This window comes from Psittacula echo, assembly GCF_963264785.1.
Source record: "Psittacula echo genome assembly, chromosome: 10".
Classification (NCBI taxonomy): domain Eukaryota; kingdom Metazoa; phylum Chordata; class Aves; order Psittaciformes; family Psittacidae; genus Psittacula; species Psittacula echo.
In genome coordinates, this window is record NC_137741.1 from 16,150,438 (window position 1) to 16,173,150 (window position 22,713).

Consider the following 22,713-nt stretch of genomic DNA (forward strand, 5'->3'; position numbering starts at 1 on the left):
CCAAACTTACAGAGAGAAACTTAAGCCTCTGTAAGTTTCTTTGCGTCTCCTGGCTATGCGGTATGCACCGATGAACCACTGTGATGTTTGTAGGTGTTTATCTCCATGGAGTGCTAACCTGAGCAAGTAATGGATTTGACCGTGTAAAGGAAAAAAGTGATTAAAGGAATTAACTTTACATGTGTTCACAGTCACAGCTTCACTGAGAAAGGGAGCACAAACAGGGTAATGTGAAGAACCAAGTCCCCTTCTCCTCTCCACGGTTCAGGTTATGCTGGCAGCGGTGGAGGATTGTGCTTTCTGGCAGACATACGCCTGCTTTGCAAAGCAGAAATGACCACAATAAATACCAAGTGCTTTCTATGTGTCCACTCTGGATCCTTTTAAACATATTGCTGGCTTTAATAATAAAAACCTTCAGGGAGATGATAAAAGAACAGAGCAAAAGGGAAGGCAGAATGTTCTCCCGAGGTGGCCATTTCAGTGGTGATACTTTACCATAAAACTAAGTTTGTAATTTTCATATATCCCATCTCCCACAGGATGCAGATTTGGTGGCATATGGTAGAGCATCACATTAATTTTTTATCAAGATCTTGTGGATAACTTTATTGATGTTTACTCAGGGGGAAGCTGCAAACCAGCCCTAGCAGCCTGTGGAGAGTCTGGGAGGATGCTGTGAGAAGCTTTGCTGGAGAGATCCTGATGGCTTTGCAGGAATGCAAGAGGTGTCAGGGAGCTTGATACAGCCTGGACAATACATATTCATGATGAAGCCTACAAAGAAATCCTAAATCAGGATAAGTGGGTGTTTTGCTGGGTTTTAGCTCCTGTCTGGGACATCAGCAATGTTGCCAGATGTGTTTTCTATAAAATTTGGTATCTGTGGAGAATAGGAATTTATGTTTAGTATAATTGTGATTGCTGGCTTTAGGACTGCTGCTCTGTGAAGGTGCCATGTGTCTGTGTCCTTTATGCCTCTGCTGCCTGCCAAGCCCTTGACTTGTTTCTGTGGTTGATGACTGAAGATAAAATTAAGACTTGATGATTATTAAAAGGAGAAGGACATAGAGTTCAATAGGTGACTGCACACACTGTGAAGGGATCTGTCAGGACAGACTGTAAAGTATCTAATGTGGAATCTGGGCATTTCTTGGTAGCAGTGCTGGAGAAAGGAGATGTATGCTTAGGATCCTGGTTACCTAAAACCCTGGGAATGTACTTGGTCACGTTCCTTAGCCTCTTATTGCCTCAATCCTCTGTCTTAACTGGTTTAGTGAAGAAAATACCTGAATTGCATTATATGCAGTGACAGGAGCTTCTTACTTCCCTTCAGCAAGAGAGTGTGAGTCTCCCTTGTGCAAGGCTTGATCCCCCTGTGTCAGGAAACATCATTTCTTTTTTTGGGAACTGGGAGATGGTAAAAATTAGGGAAAATTAGAGGATGGAGGAAATGAGAGGTTTTCCTTGGACTGAAAGACCTGTTTTCCTGCCAGGGCAGGCTTGCTACATCCTACCAACCCATAGATGAACTTCTACTGTGCCTTGAGATCTCTCTGTGATGCCACATAATAAGCATCTATGATACCTATAAATACAGACAACATTTGAGGCCAGGCTGTTGCTGCTTGACCTTTGGAGCTTGCACAGAGCTGTTGCTGATCTCCATGACCACATATTCATGCCAGTCATAAGAATTTAGTGTGTTTAAGACCCCTATTCTCTGTCAGGTATCAATGAGTCCATGAACCCAGTTTGTTAAGGAGGAGGCAGTCAAAAAGTGCCCATATACCTGCAGAAACCCAATGCTTTCAAGCCCATCTTGTTCCCCAAAGCCAGCCAGAGCACATGAAGAAAGTGGCAGCCTGATATTTGTTGCATGAAAAAGACCCCAGGTTTTTGCGAGAAGTTTTTCTTTCCATTTTTGTTATTGTTGTCATCGGGTTTGTACATAACAAATCAAAGCTGCTCAATCCCAGCTGATGTGGGAACAGCGAGGACAAGGCTGGTGCAGTCTGAGTATTCTCAAAGTACCGTTGTACAAAATCTCTATGGTTTCAGACACTTCAAATTTCTGCCTTCATTGCTTACAGTATTTCCCTGTTCTCCGTTCAAGCCTGCCTCTCCCCAAAGCCAGACTGGTAACATAACCAGAAAAGTTGGTACTTGCAGTGGGTTTCAACAGCACATTAATAACTAATCATGGCTGGAATCATAGCAGGTGGTTAAAAAGGGCCTGTTGGTCATCGTTGTGAGCTCTGGCAGAAAGCCTGCCCTGGAAAATGTAATTACAGTCCAAAAGAATACAACAAACACTGCCAAAAATAATGAAAGGAGATCATCATCCAAAGCCACACCAGCTGAAACATGTGGCAGTTCCTGCGGGCCAGCCAAGCGAGATCCTGCAGGATCCGGGGCTGGAGACGGCAGCTCTGCTTCCTGCGTGGTGTCGAGTTTTCATGGAATTGGGTCTCCATTCCTCTGCATGGAGGAGAATGTGGCAAATCGTGAAATTTCCCACAAGAGAATATTTTGAGAACGAAATGTCTGAGAGATCGGTGCTTTTATTACCTCTTCGGTTTTTTTCTATGGCTAATATATCATGCAGCAGGAAAATTCAGCCCATGAAAGTGACAAAGTTTTTCCAAACCCCAAAATTATCACGTGCTCCAGTCTGAAATTCCGAGAAAGAGAATTTTCAACATCTTGTCCTTCTTTTCCCGCTTCCCAAAACTCAAAGTAACTATAAGCAGCCATAGTTTCATAAAGCCTTCTGACTTCATCTGCTGTGTGTTTCCAGCGGCACACTGGTCTGTCAAAAGCTTTCTGACCAATTTCACTTAGCAGGACTTTGCAATAAAGATAAACCGTATGGAATGACAATGTAAGAAGCAGGTGGTTTGGAAATTACAGTTTCCAGCCTCCTGTCATGTGCTCTGTAGGATTCTTCCCTGTAGCAGTTCTTTCAGCTGTATTATTTTAGAAGTATGAGTATCTTAATGTGGATCACTTAACAGGGCTGGGCTTGGAAATGCTAGCACTGGCAGCTTGGCTGGCAGGACTTGCAGCATACGGGTGGTAACAAGCTCTATAAACCTCTTAATCCAGCTGAGGTCCAGCCAGAATAGTTTGGTTGTCTGAATCTTGTTTCATTTTCTGAGCGGTCTCAAGGGGTTAACTTCTTCCAGGAGGTGATGGCTGGAAGCAGAGTCAGGGAAATGAGAGAGTCCCCATGAATCCATTAATAGAGCCATGCTGGAGATGGGCAGGAGCCAGTGAGTGACAGTACCAGAGTGACTTTTAGGAATACTACTCTGACATTTGCAGTGACTTGGTTCTGTGCAATCCCTTTTTTGTCTAACCAGGATGAAGGAATATTTACAAAGAAAGGCAGCTTGAAGGGAAAGGTTTGGGAATTAAGAGGCTTGTATTAATTTAAAAAACAAAGTTAATTTTGTTTGTTTTAAACCAACCAACAAGAACCAAACCAACCTGAACCTCCAGCCTCTTGAAAACATGAACCCTGACAAAAAGTAGCAAATCCAGAGGAGAACATCTCTGAACAAAGTGGGAACTGGGCACTTACCACTAAGCCATTACTCCCAGGAGAGTGACCTTGCAGAGCCACAGCAGCTCCTGAAAGGTGATTGAGCACCGAGGAGGAGGATGAGTACAGGAACAGTTTTAGAGGTCCTGTTTCAGTCACAACAGGGTATCTTGCACCTTTCTATGTTCATCCTACCTGTCCCACTAAGACTGTTAATATATACTAAGACTGGAATTATTCCTCCAAGTGAGGGCTGCCTCCGACTAAATACCTTTAACTGGACCATTCTGATGTGCTTGAATGTAAATAGAATATTTAGGTGCTTCTAATTCACTTCCCAACCTAAAAGGCAGTCTCAGGTCTACTGTAGAGTAGAATTGCCATCTTCTTCTAGAGCCTACATCCTTCCCTCTCCTGGAGGGCTGGAAGAGGGCTTTGTTTTCATCTTTCCTCTGTGGTTGTGGATACGTGATTAAGGGAGACAAGCCCATAATGATAGCAGCAGCTGCTCTCTCCCCGGGGAGAAAAAGACTCTTCAGGGACAGGGTCCTCCTTAGCGCCAAGGAAAATACTCATATGAAAGCAGCACTAGAGGGGCTGGCAGCTCCCCATGACTTCCAACTTTGTGAGGAACCTCCACATGGCCTGTAAGTTTGGGAAGTGGAGGGAAGGCTGGGCACTAGGGATGACATGCTGTATCATGCTCAATCTATCAGGAGCACAGTGTTCTGGACCCAGCCTCCAGGGTTTGTGCTTATAATGCAACTGATTGCTAGAAATTATATTGGAGGTAATCGTAGATTGGAGGATTATCCTGCATCAAGGCAGCTTCCCCATCCCCCAGAACAGACTAGCATCTGGCGTCTCTCAGACTTCACCCCTTGGGGTGAGTGGGGCAGGACATTTAGAGGGGTTTGTTTGGGCCTTCTCTGAGGTGTTTTGTCAGAACATAGTGCTGTGCCACCCATATATAGTATGTATTAAGACTTCCCAAATTTCTCTTGCCAAGAAGTTTGCATGGAGCCCATTGAGAAGTTAAGATTGCCATGGAGCAGAGCACATCTGGAGCTACAACCCCACATTGCCCACAGTGATCCCACAGATGGGACCTCAGCACACTCCTGCCACTGTCCCAGCAAAGCAGGTAGAGCTGTGATCTGTACATGGCCAAGGGCTGAGCACCCCTTTATAGTGAGAGACCTCAAAGGGAGGACATGGATGGAAAGAGGAGCAAGGATCCTGTCGTCAGTCAGTGGCTGCTCACTAGCAGAGGTCTGTCAGCTCCTAGGCTAGCACTCTGAGTGTCTGGACATGTTCTGTGAAAAGCAAAAGGTGGATTTGATCTGAAGCCAGTTAAGGTCAGTGCAAGAGTTCCCATAAACCTCAGTGAGATTTGGGTCAGTGCAAAGAATGACTATTGTCAAGAGCAAATACTTTTCTTCAGTGGTGTTTGCAATAGGAGGAAGTGGAGCAACAGAAGTTTTGTTTTTCATTTCCTTTTCTTCCTGAAGGCTCAGCCGTTATTAGACCAGATTAAATCTATTCTACAGCAGAAAGTGCAGCACTTTCCTAAATGTTTGGTACAGATAACTGGTATCAGCACGAGATTCCCAGCAGCTTGCCTGGCATCATCGGTGATTCCCAGGCCTCTTCTTGCTTCAGGAATTTAGGATGGGCTTCCCCACTGCTAGTGGGTAAGTGCACTCCACCGTGCAGCATAGTCTGTACCTGAGCAGCAGCCAGGCAAAGGGAGATTGAAGAGACATCACAAAAGATGTGGAAACTGCTCTTGCACAGTGAGTGTTTTGCTGATGTCTTTTGGGAAGGCAAGGGGTTGCTCAGACAGTTCTTGGGGAACTGTTGCTTTTCAGCCATTCTCTTCCTCCTGCTTTCCTTTGCAGAGGAGCCAAAACCATTTATTATGTTGCTGTTTAACTGTCCTGAGATTTTCCTCCAGACTTCTTGAAATCTAAAAAAAACCAACCCAAAAGCATGAAAAAAAGGAAAAAAATAAAATAGAATTAGAACAGATAATATTTCCTGGGAGCCATTGGCTGAGCTGGGAGCCCTGGAGCAGGGTGATAGGGACTGCAAGGCCATGGGAGATTTTCCTTTGCACAGAAATGCCTGAAGAGCAGAAACTTTCCACCTGTGTTCCAGAGACTGATCCTGCGGCCGATGCTGTGTTTGGGATGGAGAACTATGTGTGTGTATAGCAGCTTGATCAGCTGGGAGGAGAGGGGATTTGAGGAGCTGCAGGCTGTTGGTGTATCCAGCACCATACCAGACTGAATGAATGGAAAATACCTTCTCTGGCTGATGCTTAGAGGGGAGGCCTTGACACCCAGGTGCTGTCAGCATGAGAGAAAAATGGCAAACACCAAGTTAGAGGCATTAAAAAGACTGGAAATGCAGTGGTCTTCTGCTGCGGTCAGGTGTGAGGTGTGAAGGAGGAGTGGGGACTTTTGCAGACTTCTCTTCAAACAGCGTGGAGAAGATCCAACAGGGAGGACGCGCACCCGAACGTTTCTTCCCGACTGCATCATTGCTTAGAAAAGCAGCAAGCTGTCTATATTGACATAAAATGTCAGTTCGAAATGGAGCTTGCTGTTTTCTCATGGAAGGTATGTGGGATGGGAAAGGGATACCCCCAAGACTGAGGTTAAAATGAGAGGGAGGCAGTCCTGGCAGCTTTATCCTCAAACGAATGTGTTACGTCTGTGCTGAATGCAGTGCACAGCTTCAGAAATAAATAAACAGAAAAGGAAGGTGGTGTCGCACCAGCCTCCAAACTGATGCCAAAATTCCCATTTTTCGGGCTCTGAGATTTGCCTTGGATGTGCAAATAGCTCATTGTGCTCTCAGTCATATTTTAGCATATAAGGAGGCTGAGGGGTGCTGGCTGGTAGACAATTCAAGCGATGGAGATAAAAATGGGCAGCAGGCTCTAAAGGGGCTCCTGTAGATTGTTGGTTGTGCCCACAGGTGGGGTGGACAGCTTGTCCGAGCAGGGGAATAGGGATAGGATGGATTTTGTGCAGTTGTCTAATGTACCGTGGATTGGTTTGGGTTGGAAGGGGCCTTAAAGATCATCCAGTTCCAACTCCCTGCCGTGGGCAGGGACACCTTCCACTAAACTCCTGTGTAGGATTAAAACTACCCAATGTTAAGTGAGAAATAAGTCGGCACAGTCAGAGGAGAATCGCAGTCCTGTGAAGAGGGAAAAGTGCCCTGGAAGTGCATTTCCATACTAACCTACTGTTGGCCCAATTCCTGAGAAATAATGCAAGGAAAACTGGCTGCCTTTAGCTGAAGCACCACCACAGGTTTGGTAAAACAGGCGTTTGTGTTTAAGGGCTGGGAGGAGATGAGCACAGCTCAAAGGCGAGCGACTTAAACCCTTTAAAGAGTGTACTTGGCATTTGAGCATATCTTTTCTTCTTCCAGAATCTCTTTGGTGGCTGCTTCCCAAGGTAATTAGCATGGAAAAAATAGGCTTGAAAGGTGGAAATGGCTAGTTCAAGGTGACAGCTATGACTGTTGTGTTTTCACCTTGCACTGAAGGTGTGGAATCGGTGTTTTGTGGGCTTATGTGTACATAGTCTGCCCTGGGTTTGCACCATGTGGTTGAATACATTCTTACAGCTACTTCTTAAACTGCATTGACTTCCTCTGATGTGATAACCAACAAATTTCAGTGCTCCACCAGACTAGATGAAAACTCCTTTTGTTTCTTTGCTTGTTTGCTGTTTGCAGAAAGTGATGAAAAACTGGGCTATTAAGCTCTTTTTCAGGAGTTTGCCTAACCTAGCCTGAGTCTTTAATCTCTTGCAATGTATGCCCAAGCTACCTGTAAATCCTTTGGAGCAAGAGATGTATCTTTAATGAGCATTAAGCAATATGCATACCTTCAAGGATGCTGCTTTACATAAATAAAGCATTACCATCTGCATTTTGGCAGGGGGCAATGGAGACACATTGTACAATGCGGGGAGATCTATTAAATCACCACGTGGTGCATGTGTTTTTGTAAGCAGTGTCTGACCAGGATGCTTGCATGGTCTGATGTGATTCTGCAGGTTGTTTATATGTAGAGTGTATGTAAATATTAGGAGACAGGGCATCAGAGTGATTGCAGCTTAAGTAGGAAAACACTGCTACAACAATGCCACTGCGTTCATAATCCTCCATGAGTGTTCACTGCTTTTGTTAAATATGCAGAGACTGATGGAGATTGCGAGTGGATTAGTGTCTCGAATGACTGGTGCCAGGGATTGATTAGCATAAGCAAATTTCTCCTCTGGCTTCTCATCAGGAAGGAGAGAAATAGAGCAAGCAGTCCCTCCACTGCCTGCAAGGGTACTGGGATGCTGAGGAGGAAAACTTAGAAGTGGGGTATAGTTTGCTACCAGTGTCAACTGCTGGGACCAAAGTTAATCCCAAGACTTGCAGTGGGAGCATCCTCTATTTGCAGAGCTCACAGGTTGTGGCTACTTGAATTTTTATTTTGCTTGCAAATGCAATTTTGAGGGTTGCGGAGCCTTTGCCACTGTGTGATTTGTTTCTCTGCAATCTTCTTGATGCTATTTCAGCAGCTGGGCAAAGTAGGGACCTAAAGACCAATACCAATTGTAGTTTTTCGCTACTCGTGTGGTGAAGGACGGAAGCACTAGTTCCCTCCGAACTAGGGTTGAGACATAGAGCATTCACAGAATGCTGGTCAACAACAATTATTGCGCAGTTACAATTGCTTATATATGTTGCTTAAGCGCCTCCCTAGAGTCAGTTGGGTTCTGCCCCTCCTGGTAACTTTCCATCACATCGTGAGATCTTCCGTGCGCCAGTCCCTACACCAATAGGGCTCTGGGCTGGGTTTGGTTGGTTTGGGTTTGGTTTTGCTTGGGTTTCTTTATTTCTGTGCTTATCAGAATGAGGGCACAAGCCAGTGAATGGGTGGGGATTTGAGCCAGCAGAAGTACACTTAGTCCTCATGGAAAATTCGGGGCTGGATGCTGAGCTCGTGCTCCTAATGCGAAAGTCCAATCACTTTTTGTGCTGCTCTGCAAACATTATGTGTGTGCATCAGGATCCCCTAGGACTGTCAGTTGTTGGTATAACATTGATCCTTTCAAATGTAGCCTTGATCGTGCTGGGGACAGGGATTTGCTGATAAAACAACCTTAAGGCTTGGTTATAATTGAAAATGCAGGATAGTTCACCTGGCAAAATACCCACTTATAGGAATCAGAGTTCAGCTCAAAGTCAGCAGGCGTTTCCGTGGATAAATCCTGAATTCTGATGGAAATCAGTATTTAAAGGGACACTGGTAGTCTGGGAAGAAACCTCCATGTAAGGTACCTTCAAATCCTAGCAACCTCTTTAGGGATTAACATCTGAATGCTAAATATAAGCCAGAACAAAGAACTGTGCTGTGAAGAAGTTAAGTAGCAGGCAAGAGGAAGGCCATCACCTCTCTCTGCAGACCTGGAAGAATCACATTAGGAGTTTGCTGTATGTGTAGTAAAAGTAAATGAACCCCCCCCCCAACCAGCCTTAGATAAAATCATTAAATCTTATTAAAGAAGGGTGTAAATAAGTCATTCTGCAGCATTTTCATACCGTGGTGAGTAGTTTGCGTTTAAAAAAGCAAATCTTCATGAAGCAGGAGCTGATTTTACAGGCTGCAGAAGGGGATTTGGTAAATTGATGGAAAGGTTTGACAGGAGAAGAGGGGAAGAAGCTGACAGCAGATGTCCAAAGCTGCCTGACTGCAAACTAGGTAAGAATTTATTTCACTGGCTAAAGGCAGGGCAATCAAGTGCTGAAGCCCTCTATGGGGCTTCATCACAAGTGGTCTCATGAAAACGGGAGAAGTCAGATTCAATCCAACACTTCTGTTTTGCAGGCTTGCTGCTTGCTGGAGCTGTTTCACAGGCCAAAAGCAGCTACAGGTCCAACAGTGAGAAATAGGATGTCTCAGGGCAGCACTGTCAGGTCTTTTTGCAGGTGTGGTGTTGCACACAAATGCAGGCAATGACTGTGGAATCAATGAGAAGGGCTCAGAACCAAAATTCAGATGTTTGTTTAATGTGTTTTGTGTTCCTCGTTACTAAAGCACTGTGTCACATTCATGCATCTTGCAGCATTGCACAGGGAGGGACTGGCCTTTATTAAAAGGTGGAAAAACGAAGAGATGCAGTGAATGGTCCACAGGGGAAAGTCATGGCTAAGCAGGGAATTCAGTTTCTCCCTAACTCAGGAGTGCAGGACATCCTTTCCAGTCTCTAGCATCACTTGAGCAACTCCAATGTCCCCATTCAAGGGGGTCTACTGTTTTTTGAGCTTCTGGAGTCAAAACTAATAAATACTATGTGTGCTATTGTATAGATTTGAGAAACTCCCCACTCTCTTCCCTCCTCTTTACCTCATCTCATACTAATACAGGGCTGGAACCACTTTGATCTCCATCAGAACAAAGACTAAACATTAAAGTGAATTATCTCGAAGTTGCTCCTCATTAATCAACAGCTGCGGGCACTTGGGAACATCTGTCGGGATTGTTTGAACATTCCCTTCGCTTCAGTGGTTGCATCGAGGAAGCAGAACAAATCAAAACATGCCGTTGGTTCAACACCACCTATTCAGGTTTCCTACAGTCACAAATAGGCAGGAGCGATAAGGAGCAGGAGGTGGTGATGGGCAGCTGGTTGTGTAGACAAGGAGTCGAGCAGCAGGAAAAATGACATCTTCCCATGGTAAATGAGGAAAGCTGTTTCCAGGAAAGCTGGGAAGCAGAGGCCGGGGGCTGAGAGCTGTTGCTGGGCTCTGTGGGAATGCAGGCATCCCTGCGCCAGTGTGGGAATGGGGCAGCTCGTGAACACGCTGTTTGCCAGGGAGGATGGGCAGTGGAGGATGACTCCAGCGGGTTTTGCTGCAGGAAGAAGCCATCTGGCTCAGAAACAGCCTCCCCCTACCCTTACTGTGCGTTTTGGAGGCTACATCAACCGATAGAAATCAGAGAAAACCCACTGAAGCAATGGGCTCTGCCCGTCGGGTACCAGGGCAGAAGCTTTTAACTCAAGCCTTTGAAGGGCAGTACCTTTAGTGCAGGAGGCTACAGCATCTCCAGTCTGTACCAATACATCTTTGATTCCCGTAGGCTGAGCTGGGGTGGTGTCTCTTTAAGGGCAGGTTGTGGAGCACACGCATTACAGTATTCCAGTAATCCCTTCGTGCTGGCCTGCCCCGTCCTCCACGCAGTGGGAAATGTGGGACAAGCAGGGTTTTGAGATTATCTCGTGCTTTGCAAAGCCAGTTCCCTTTGTGCTTTTAGAAAGAGCTCACTCCAGCAGCAGGCAGGGGGCTGGGGATGGAGTTCTCTAGTGGGATGCTCTCCCATGCCCACAGCAGCACCCTCCGAACTATGGCAGTGCGTACGTGTGCTCTGATCTCCATGTACCCCACGCATGTGTTTTGTGGCAGTCACTGAACCTCCTCGTCACTGTGGTCCTTGACAGAGAACATGTTTCACTTCCCTTTCCATTCCTACATGGGGATGTAGTTACTGGATGAGATGGCAGCACTAGCTTTGCAGTGAAAGGTGTTTCTCACATCTCCCAAACAGATCGGCTTTTTGCCCACCAAAGCTGTCCCTTGGTGGTACAAGGGGGAATATGCTTTGCTGAAAATGAAATGAGCTCCTTAGGAGCTCAGTGTATAACCTCCTACACTCTTAATTTCATGGAAATGCCAAGGCAGGAGCAGCCTGGCTGAAGTGGGCCATAAGCCCAGCAGATATCAGTGACATCTCCACGGCTAAACAAAACAGGAGGGGTTTGCCCATGGTTGGGATATGCTGTGTAATTCACTGCTGATGGTCCATATTCAACTGCTCCACAGCTAAAAGCAGTGAAGGTGCTTTGGGCATCTGGGCCATGGCTTTGTGGGTGAGTTTGGAAGTGTCGCTGCTTTGCCAGTTTCAAGGAATGTCGTAGTGGTTATTTAACTCTTTGGTGCCCAAGCACATCTCATTAAACTGCATGTTCATGGAGGAGCAGGCAGGAGCAACCCAGGGCATCCTAGAAGGGTGATCCAGTAAATACTAAGCAGTGTTTTGCAGAAGTGTCCGGATGACTCAAGCAAACTTTAAATGCGATTGCACGTCCCTGAAGGCACTTCTCATAATGCTTCCCAGGGCTTTATTGGCACAGGGTTGCTTAGCACAGGGACTTTGTATCTATCTGAACTTCTCCAAAGTGCATCACGAACAAAGCTACTTCCTCTCAGCATCAAATAAATCCTCACTTTGGGAACGGCTGGAGCATGACTTCTCTTGCTGATGCTGGCTCTTGGGACTGGCAGCTGGGCTGTTTTGACAGGGAGGTTTGGAGAAGAAGTAAGCAGGCAGGGGCCATGGGGGCTGTAATTCAGCTCCATACCCAGCTCCATCCTGCATCTGGAAACACTGGCGAAACACTGACATTTCTTGGTGTAAGCTCCCATCCCTTTTTCTCTCCCCTAGCTCTCCAAAGTGAGTGCTTCTCAATCACATCTCAGTCTGTCACTTGGTAAGGTCAGGAAGGTTGGTAACCCTTGGTCTCAGGGTCTGCTTGCACTGGTGACTGGAGCTCAGGAAGGTGTGCTGAAGGTAGGCTTTAAATCAGCTACCACAAACAGGATAGCAGTTCAGTCCTGACAGCAGGATGCTGTGCAGAGCTGGGAGATGGGTCTGCAATGTGAGGTGGATTCTTGGGTCCTGAGCCAAGATGCTCACCGAATCACCTATCTCCAAAACTGGGCTTTAAGCTGAACGTTAGACACATGGCACCCAATGCACAGAGCAAAGGTATGAAGAAGGTTGCCATGCTGGTAAGTGGAAGTGGCACTGACTCTTGGCTGGAAGATTTGATGTTTGGACCATATCAGTATCAAGGCAGACAAGGACAGAAGGTTTCAGCATCTCTGGGGATAAACTCTTGGTTTAGCACCTTCTCCTGTGTTCCTGGGCCAGCTCCTTTGAATGCAAAGAGCTTGATTCAGGTGTGTTCCTGAAGCAGCCCTTTATTTGTATCTAGACATTGTGAGGTTTAAGTCAGAAATATCCTGCTGAGAGACATATTGCATAGTCCATGATCGGGCAAAATAAATTTCAAGTCCTGTAATGCTTCATACTGGGACTTAGGAGGAATGTGGGATAGGACAAGACGACAGCCTAACGTAACTTTTTAATCTTCTCCACGTTATAGGATACTTCTGACATTCCGACCACTATTCACTAAATCCCTTTACAAAGTGCATTAATTTCTCTATAAAGCAAAACAAAACTCAGACTCCTGACCATTTTGCTTCAGGTTTTCATATAAAGAAACTAAGCAGGTAGGCAGAAGAGAGCAGACATGGAAAAACACTGTACCAGAAGGGGACTGGGAAGTAGAAATGGGGGCATGATGGGAAATGTGCATGGCTTCATTAAGAGGAATGGCTCCTGCTACGAGAGCCCTGTGTGCTGTCCTGACATGGGAGATGCTGCTTTTCCTCCTCCTGTCTCACCTTCTCAGCTCACCTTCACCTGGCACTTGTTAGCAGCTCTCCAAAATAGATCTTGTGGTCTCAGCCCCTGGGGGGGTGAGGCTTTGAAGCAAAGTGACAAGTGTTCTTTAGCTGATTGTGCTTTTTCTTCTCAGCCCACGACTGTGCATTGAACCTGCTCTTACTCCTCAATGAACTGTACCCGAGATGCCTCCTTGCTCACCTTGGTGAGGCTGGCAAACCTTCCTGCATCTCCCTCGATGTCTTATTTCCAGCCAGGAGGGTTTCTGCTGGCAGATAGTGTCCCCAGTTAATTCGTAACAGGGTTCAAGTTGATGCTTTGCCTGTATCATGCTGTGAGCAACACAAGTTTGCTTGTGTTTTGGGATCCTGTTGCTGCTGGAAAGCAGCTTGGATCACCAAGGGACATCTCTTTATTACTGAAATACTGACATCCTTTATCCCTGTCCTTGTAACTTGGTTCTTGTGCACTTTGTATGACTGACTGAGCATCTCTGCCACAGTTTCTCCACAGATGTAGTGGTACCTGCTGCAGTTTTGCTAGAATGGAAAACTGCATTATCAGTCCTGGACATTACTGGTGATAAAATCTCATCACAAAATGTCAGATCTAATACTCCCCTCTGCCCCAATCTTTTCCTTAGCCCTGAAAAATGTCTGTTAGAACAAAGTAGGATTTGGAAAATTGCTGCATTTGAGAAGATGGGCAGGAAAATATGTCTCCATCCAGCCTGCTTGCTTCTGTTTTTTCCCCTGCCTTGTGGGGAGACAGGGAGACTGGTGAAGAGGATAGAGCAGGAAAGCTGAAAATGAATAGATCTTTTCAAAATCAAATGTAACTGTGCTTTAAAAGGGACCAAACTGAAATGAAGTATTTGTGAGTTATCAAACAAAATGTTTGAATTGTCCTGAAGCAGGGTCATTCTGGTTTTTAATTCACATCTCTTGAGTATGTCTAAGAATTGCCATAATTTGGTAAGGGTTAATTCTAAGAGGAGAAACCTTTTTCATCTTAGTTACCACTGGACTGTGTAGGGCTATGTGGGGATATGCTCAGCTCCTCCTTGAAGCAAGGGACTGATGGAGCTGGGATTAGACCTTCGATCTCCTTGCTCCTGGCATTAGTGCCCTCTGTCTCCATCAAATCAGGCTGATCTAAAAGTTAGAGGGAAACATGTGAAAAGACCTAGCAAGTGGTGTTAAAGCTATCAAGTTTAGCACATCCTTATCTTTTGAAGCAACACCAGGACCAGGAAAAGGGCTTTTGCTATACCTTCTCTACTAAGCAGAGGCTTTGTGGCTGTATGACTTAAGTGGATGATGTGGAAAGTGCTTTCCTAATAGCAGGGTGACTAACAATGGTGCAGAATTTCCCAAAAGAGAAAGGATGTCTTAAGCTAATACTAACTTGGCCAATTCCCCTGGAGCCCTCAATCCCACATAAATGTTCAACCACAGGCACTATCACGCTTGCCTAATTTATTCTGGAAGTGCTGGGTCAGGAACATCAGGAGTTTTGGCAGTGGAGTTGCTCAGTCTGAAGCGTTTTTCAGATCTCACTCACCATGACAAAAGTTGTGAGAATAGCGGAATGAGATCAAGCTTCCCTATGCAAGGGGATGGACTTTCAGTGCTCGTCTCCAGGGGCAGAAGAGAAGATCCATAGGTGGTGTATCTGTCATATGCAGGATGTCTGTCATCAAACTCCTTTTCCCCATTTCAAAGCCATTAAAACCTTTCTCTATCTCCAACACTCGTGCAAGCCCAGAGTTATTTCAAATGCCCGTGCTAAAGCGCTATAAAGTCTTGTCTCCTCCATGCACCAAGAAGTGACCTGTTTTCCTCCACGTTATCTTTTCTTGCTGTAGCAGGACCACAAGCAGTTTCCTCTGCTGACCATGGTGGAGAGAAATGGCATAGAGCAGTGGTTGGTGGGCCAGGGCTTTGTTCACTGCCTGCCTTCGCTAACAGGGGTTGTTGTAGCATGCTTATCAAGCCATGTGCAGAAAGCAGGATCAGTGCTTGTGAGCAGTCAAAAGGCAGGATTAAACCCACCTTCCTCAACAGCGCATGTGTAGTGTTGTCACCTCAGGATGAATGAAGGGCGCTCAACTATCCAAAGTCTTGGGTTTCTCCAAAACCTGCTTGATTTGTGAGATGAAGTGTAAAATGCTATTATGTAATGGTAGGATTTTGTTGGAGCCTCAAGAAAAGATGATTAAAAGCGTATGGGATGAGCCAGTTGTTTTGTTGATTTTAAGACAAACGATAGGAAAAGTAAAAACACAATTTACCTGAAGGTTTCTTAAGCTGGAGGTGGATAATGATTTCCTATTGCATTGTAAGATCTTAGATACCCGTTTCCCTGTTCAGGGAATGCTCTATCCCGCATTGCCCTCTAGCGAGGACACTGCAGAGCAGATAAAGCTTGCAGGCACCAGTATATGAAATGTGGTGTTTAAAACTGAGGACACGGCTTGTTCCTGAAGTGGTGGTTTGCCATGCTGTGCAGACAGTGAGGAAGGGCAGCATTCATCTGTCGCTGGTGCAAGCACCCGCACTGGCCACAGCTTTCTTGGTGCTTGCTTTTTGTTAGAGCTAACTGCATCTGCCATCATGCCAGATCCATGCTGCTGCTGGATCACCAGCCAAAGGTCCCTGTTCTTTTCTGCTTTGGAAAAAGGGGAAAATATTCCCTGGAGTCTTTTTAGTGAAGAATAATCTTTCCCTGTGTTTTTTGCCTTACTCTTTGCTCCATCAAGCACACTTCAGTTCTGTGGTTTTAGCCTATATACACATGGTCTGGCAACCTGTCTGTGGCGTAGAGATCATCACAGAACAAGCTTCTGTCCCTCTTCCACGCAACATTGATACATCCAAAACATGGGCTCTATTTGCCACTGCCCCAGGCACTATTCCAGCCAATATGAAGCGCAGTGTGTCCTTAGATGCTTGACCATAATTACATAGAAACTCATAATTAATGTTCAGTTACTAAAGATTACCCTGGTCTTTGATTGTCAGCTTGTTCATCAGGGTAATAGCCATGGCCGTCTCTGCTAGATGCTGTCTGTTTAAACTTTCAGACTAAAAACTTTGCTCTAAAATCTGTGATTTCCTGCGTGCAAACAGCCAGAGGGCACAGCCTGATTGCACATATGGCAGATACACGGGTGAGGACAGCACCCTGCCATCAATGCGATCCTCGCGGGGCTATAAGACCCCCAGTAACAGGATTGATAATGTTTGGGGAGCTGCACACCCCCAGCCTGCTCCACATGGCGTTTGTGGGATGAATGTCAACCGCTGATGCCATCTAGTGACCAAAAAGATGCGATGTGGGTATTTTATGAAATGCCACTGAAAATGTTATAGCCCCAAGCGGGGTAAGCTTTAGGGCTGGGAAGGAGGGAGGTGGGGCTGGGGAGATAAATCCCTATCCTTGGTCCCTCAACTTGTCTCTTCCCTCATATCACATCCCACAACATGGGACTGGTATCTCCCACAAGAGGCTTCACATATTCCCGGAGCAAGGCATGGGCTTCTTAAGCAGCTGTGTTGATTGAGGAGCACAGATTCCCCAGCTTACTGCTGGATCATGGAGCGAAAACAGAGTGCCCTGGGATAAGGTGACTGCAGGAGGGGTGGTGGCTTGCTCCACTGCTGACGTGGACATCATGACAGAGACCCTGGGGACTAATTCAAGCTGGCAGCGTGGGCTGTGATGCAGTGCCATTGCTGCAGCTTTGAGTTTATCAGGGACAGGGCAAGCGATGGCAGCTTCTGCCACTGTCCTGACAGCAGCGACTTCTTCCTGCAGCTGATACAACCCGACACTATTTTCCTTCCACCACCTGTGCTTCTCCCTCTTCTTTCTGTAAGTGATGGCTGTGAAGGCTTTAATAATGTGCTGGGTTTCTGCACAAGTGGCTGGCTAGAGACACCATTGCTTTGTAGCTAGTTATTAATCCAGCCAAGTCACGGTGCCACAAACCTGGAGGAATTAGTTTGCACTCTGCATTTCAAGAATGAAGGAGAAGTTATTTATCACCATACCATCTGACCCCACTTGGCTAAACTGTCCCCAGCAGGAGAGGTTTGCCTTGCACAGGGCTCGTGGTCTCCTGGGAATATTTTACAGGTCCAATCATTTATCCAACTCCTGAGAAATGCACAGAGATAGAACTTGGAAATTAAGTTTCCACTTAAAGAACCTGAGGGCTGAAATGGCTGTGATGGAGTGCATTATGAATGCACCGAGATCATAGAATCATAGAATCATAGAATAGTCAGGGTTGGAAAGGACCTTAAGATCATCCAGTTCCAACCCCCCTGCCATGGGCAGGGACACCCCACACTAAACCATGGCACCCAAGGCCTCATCCAACCTGGCCTTGAACACCGCCAAGGATGGAGCATTCACAACCTCCCTGGGCAACCCATTCCAGTGCCTCACCACCCTCTCAGTAAAGAATTTCTTCCTTAGATCCAATCTAAACTTCCCCTGTTTAAGTTTGAACCCGTTACCCCTTGTCCTGTCACTACAGTCCCTAATGAAGAGTCCATCCCTAGCATCCTTGTAGGCCCCCTTCAGATACTGGAAGGCTGCTATGAGGTCTCCCTGCAGCCTTCTCTTCTCCAGGCTGAACAGCCCCAACTTTCTCAGCCTGTCTTCATAGGGGAGGTGCTCCAGTCCCCTGATCATCCTCGTGGCCTCCTCTGGACTTGTTCCAACAGTTCCATGTCCTTTTTATGTTGAGGACACCAGAACTGCACACAATGCTCCAAGTGAGGCCTCACGAGAGCAGAGTAGAGGGGCAGGATCACCTCCTTCGACCTGCTGGTCACGCTGCTCTTGATGCAGCCCAGGATACGGTTGCTTTCTGGGCTGCGAGCTCACACTGCAGCCGGCTCGTGTTCATTTTCTCATCAACCAACACCCCCAAGTCCTTCTCTGCAGGGCTGCTCTGAATCCCTTCTCTGCCCAACCTGTAGCTATGATGCTAGGCAGCATCCTCCAGAGAGATGTGGATGTGGGATGTATCCTGCTGCCAAAGGAGAGCAAGCAAAGCATCCAGATGTGAATAAGCTCCTTCATAAGACATTTCTGAAGTGCAGTGACACCAAGAGTTATGCCAGCACAGGCTGCCACATCACTGTGAGGGTCCTGAAGAGCTGCCCCCTGAGTGGGTTCATCAGCAGTTCCCTGCTCCAGAGCAAACAAACAGGTGCCTGCTGTGCTCCACACTGCTCAGACTTGCCCCTGCTTCCTTCAGAAAGCCATTTACAAGGGTCCTTGGGGACTTCTTGTTGGTTTTCTATGCCAAATGTGAAGGTACCAAATACGTTCCTATTGTCTAATTTACAAATGTTTTGTGTTGTCTTTGTTGCTGCTTTTTCTGGACTATCCTTGTGTCCCCCTGTCTTTCTGCCCTGGATAATTGAGAGCTGGCGGTGTGCCTGTAGCATTCCTGTTTCAGGGCCAAAATGGGAGTGAGAATAAACACTTCTAAATATTGTATTGAAGCAAATAAGTAATTTACTCATAATAGCTGTTTGCCTGGCATTACACTGGCAATTTCACATGGGTTTTGCAGGAGGAGTGAGCAGTTGTGAGAGGATGGAAGAGCCGTGCTCCTTGGAGAATGCTTGCCGTGTGGGTACTGTGGGGAGGAGGGCTTCATGGCTATGAAAGAGTGCTTTTACCTCTGTGAAGGGACTTTATCCCGCAGTCTGTGACAATGCAGCATTTCATAGATTGACTGGCCCTGGATTCTGAAAATAACCCTGTCTACCAGGAATTCAGCTGGAGGTGGCAAAGGTAAAGACTTCCCCGTGGGAGCTGCTTTACCTTGTGCTTTTCAAGCAGCCAAAACATGGTATATATCCACAGTGTCTTCCCAGCTCAACAGAATCTCAGCATTATCACAGCTCCATCTATTCTTTTTGCTGAAGAGATATGGAAAAGCAAAAAGCACTTAGGGTGCTCTTTTGCCTGAAGCATTTGACACACATATTTGACATCAGCAGGGCAATAGCATCTTGCAGGAGACAAGCAGAAAAACTTGCAGTGAATAACCTGAGCCCAGTACTAATTTTCTCTTTTCTCTCTCCTTGTAGGGATCCTGTTTACGATGCTGGTATTTGGACCAGCCTGTGGATTTATCTTGGGCTCCTTCTGTACCAAAATCTATGTGGATGCTGTCTTCATTGACACAAGTAAGGACAACTGAGTTTGGTTTCAAATCAAATATGGTAATGTATCAACAGCACAAGAATGTTGATGCTTATAAGCAGGAAACTTTTTGTTGTTCTGTCTTGTGCCTGTTGCATGTGTGGGTGTCACTTCTAGAGGGGTTTTATGACTGGGATTCAAAGAGTTTTCAGCTTGATCCCGTAGATATGAGATTCATAGCAGCTAAAATTCGTTCCTTTCCATGGGCTTTTCTACTGCAAGATGGGTTTCAGCCCAGCTCTCAGAGGACACCTTACAATGACACTGTGGCAGGGCACACTGGCTAGCCATGCACATAGTCTTACCAGGGGAGCTCTGTGCAGAGCACGGGATGAAATGTGGAGAGCTGCCCTCACCAGACCTGCGAGGACCATCCAGGCTGTCTGATGGAGGCACACCACTAAGACCCATGCCTGGCGCCTTCTCCGAATGACCCAGTATGGGGAGACAGGTTCAGTTCCACAGCACTATTGCTGTTCCCCAAAGCAGTGCTAATTGTTGCTCACCTTGGCTCTGTACTTGAGTTAAAGCAAATTGTTTGTAAATTGTCTTTTTTGTTCATTAAGAAAAAACCCTGCAAATTCCGCTTTCATTGCTACCTGCACTACGGGCTCTTTGCCATCAGAGGGCAATGTGTGACAGGCTGTTCTCTGCTGCTCCCCAAGCCCTCTGGCTCTAGACTGCAAACCTCACGCTTTATTCTTTTCCCTCAGTTGTTCAGATGCTTTTTCTACATTTCTCAGTTCCATTTGATCCCACAGGCTCTTATCCTGCCACAGGGGTGTTGTTCCCGTTTGAGGGTACATTCCAGTTCTTTGGTGTTGCAAATACATCTTCACAGGACGTGTTCAGATGGAGTTGAACCTTGCAGCGGTCGGAACAGAATTATGCACATCTGGAAGAGAGCTACCGCCTTTTTTTGGTCTTCATGCACATGGAAGCTGAAGAAGTCTAAATAATATGGAGCAGGCAGGAAAGAAGTATCTTCTTTGATAGCTGAGACTTTAAGCACAGTTAAACCCCACGCGGTCCCTTTTCATTCCTTGGCTTTAGCAAAGATATGCTAAAGACTCACTTGGTCCTGAGGGCAAAGGAGCTCGTATTTACTTCAAGATAGGAATGTGCAGTGGAAGATATTTCTTCTCCCAGCAGGTGAAGCTGTGGAACTCTTCACCATAGGGTATAAGAAGTCTACAAATGGATTCAAAAACAGGTGGAGAAGTTTATAAAGTAAAAAATGAACATGACATCAGATCTAGCTCAGAAAGCCCCTGAGCCACAAATCATAAGAATAATATCAAGTATATGTTGACTTTATTCTTGTGGATTTTCTGGGCATCTGCAGCTGGCGACCATCAGAGGCAATACACTGGCCCAGCTCAAAAGTTAATTTGATGTGATCTGGCCATTCTCAACCTAAGACACTGTTCCATATTTACAGCTCAAAAAGCCTCAGACAAATACAGAGCCACAGAGGAGGATGGTGGAGCATTTTCTCTGAGATGCCTGGAGGGTCTGTGTATCAGCAGCTTACACGGAGGATATAGTGATTTCCAGCTGCAAATCCAGCTGGGTTTGGCTGTGGTCCATCGCTGTCATTCAAAGGCTGGGGCACAGTTGGCCTCTGCCTATTTTTGTATGAGGAAGAGTTTCCACATTGCAGCTGGTTCTGCTTTGCACGTTGGGGTGGCATGAGGAGACCAAGCTCCAGAGGGTTGAAACCCATTTCGGGCCACAGGTGTGGGGTGCCAGGGCACATTGCTATATAGCCCTCCATACAGGACCTGTTTAAGGAACGGGATATGAAGGCAGCTTTGGTTTATGTGGCTCTTCACATGGCTGTGTTCCCAAGAACGTGAAAAAATGCACTTCAGGCAGGAGGAAATAACAACAGAAGAATCCAGTCACTCCAAAGCACTATTTTTCACACTTTATATATATTTGAGAGCTGCGTGTTATTTTCCCTAAGGAGAAAAGAGTTTCCTCCCGTCTCTGCTTGAGAGACAACTTGATTGCTTCACTTGAGACAGATTTTTCAGAGTGGCGGTACCAGACAGACATCATGAACGGAGTAACTTGTTATTCCAGCCATGCGGACCTGGGTCTCTCATGGGAGTCAGCTTCGGCCCTAGGCGCCCTTCACCAGAGCAGCTGTGGCAGCGAGGCAGCGCTTAGGAACATAGTTTCTTTCTCCTGCTGTTTATTTTTATACCCCCAAACTGAATCTAGAGCCTTCTGTTTCCTTATCTCCACTGAATGATGGCCTACAGGATACTCTGGCCTTTTACTTTGCTTTAATTTTTCATTTTCTGATGATTTCTCTATCTTTCTGAGCTTATTTGGTGCAGCGGGTGGGTTTCTTTTCCAGTATTTAGGGCTGTTTCACCCTTCACACAGTCACAGGTGCCCACAAAGCCCAAACGCCAATCTCTCCTTTGCTGTGAATTCAAAGCAGGGAGAGGATTGACCTCCTAGGGTAAAAAGGGTGAGCTGAGATGGAATTCAGTGTCCTTGTCTGCACCACTGCTTCTCCATGCAGGTCTTTGTGCCAGTAGGTATGTCAGTTGTGTGTGCACAGTTGACACACTGTGACAGTGTTGTCCAAACCATTGGTGCCAGCAGGGACACTGGCTGGTGTATGGCAGCTTCCTAGAGCTGGCAGAAACAAAGACACTGGCGAGAAGCTTTAATTATGGGGTGTTGCAGAAGCTGGATGTACCATCTAGATAGACAAGGTGATAGATAGCTTTCTTGTCCTAAGGACCTTGTGGATGTAGAGGCCATTATGCACTGGTAGCTCACATGGAATGGGTATGGGATGCACTGTGGATCCGTACCTTGTGACTAGGACCCCCTCGCCTGCCAGCAAAGCCCCCAACAACCATCTTCCAGCCTACAGCATCATTAACACTGTTAATTGGCCCTTCCCCAAGGCCAAGCCTGATGTGTGTGTGTGTGCGTGTGTGTATTTGCCCTTGCAGGTAAGCTGGACATAACCCCCGATGACCCTCGGTGGATTGGAGCATGGTGGGGAGGCTTCCTGCTGTGTGGTGCCTTACTCTTCTTCTCATCCCTGCCCATGTTCGGGTTCCCGCAGTCCTTGCCCCCGCGGCCGGAGCATGCTGGGGAGAGCGAGCAGGCCATGCTTCCCGAGAGGGAATACGAGAGACCCAAGCCAAGCAACGGGGTTCTGCGGCACCCACTGGATGGGGAGAGCAGCACAACCTGCTTCCAGCAGCTGCGAGGTAAGACCTTGGCTCTTGCCATGTTTTCCATGAGAGTCAGCAACAGGTTGGATTTATAATTGGTCTCTGATTTGGGTTATCTACCACTACCCCCCAAAAAAATCATCCCTAAAGCTTAGTACCCTGAAATCAAAGTC

General features: G+C 46.4%; 1 protein-coding gene across 1 annotated transcript in view; it reads left to right on the top strand.

The window, feature by feature from the left end:
• Positions 1 to 22,713, top strand: part of SLCO3A1 (solute carrier organic anion transporter family member 3A1) — a gene marked incomplete at its 3' end in the record, with an annotated part of 138,012 nt that overhangs the window by 92,334 nt on the left and 22,965 nt on the right. Inside the window, exons 3-4 of the mRNA XM_080626242.1 lie at positions 19,217 to 19,315; positions 22,313 to 22,576. Coding sequence (XP_080482368.1) covers positions 19,217 to 19,315; positions 22,313 to 22,576 — 363 coding nt within the window. The remainder of the gene's footprint in view (positions 1 to 19,216; positions 19,316 to 22,312; positions 22,577 to 22,713) is intronic.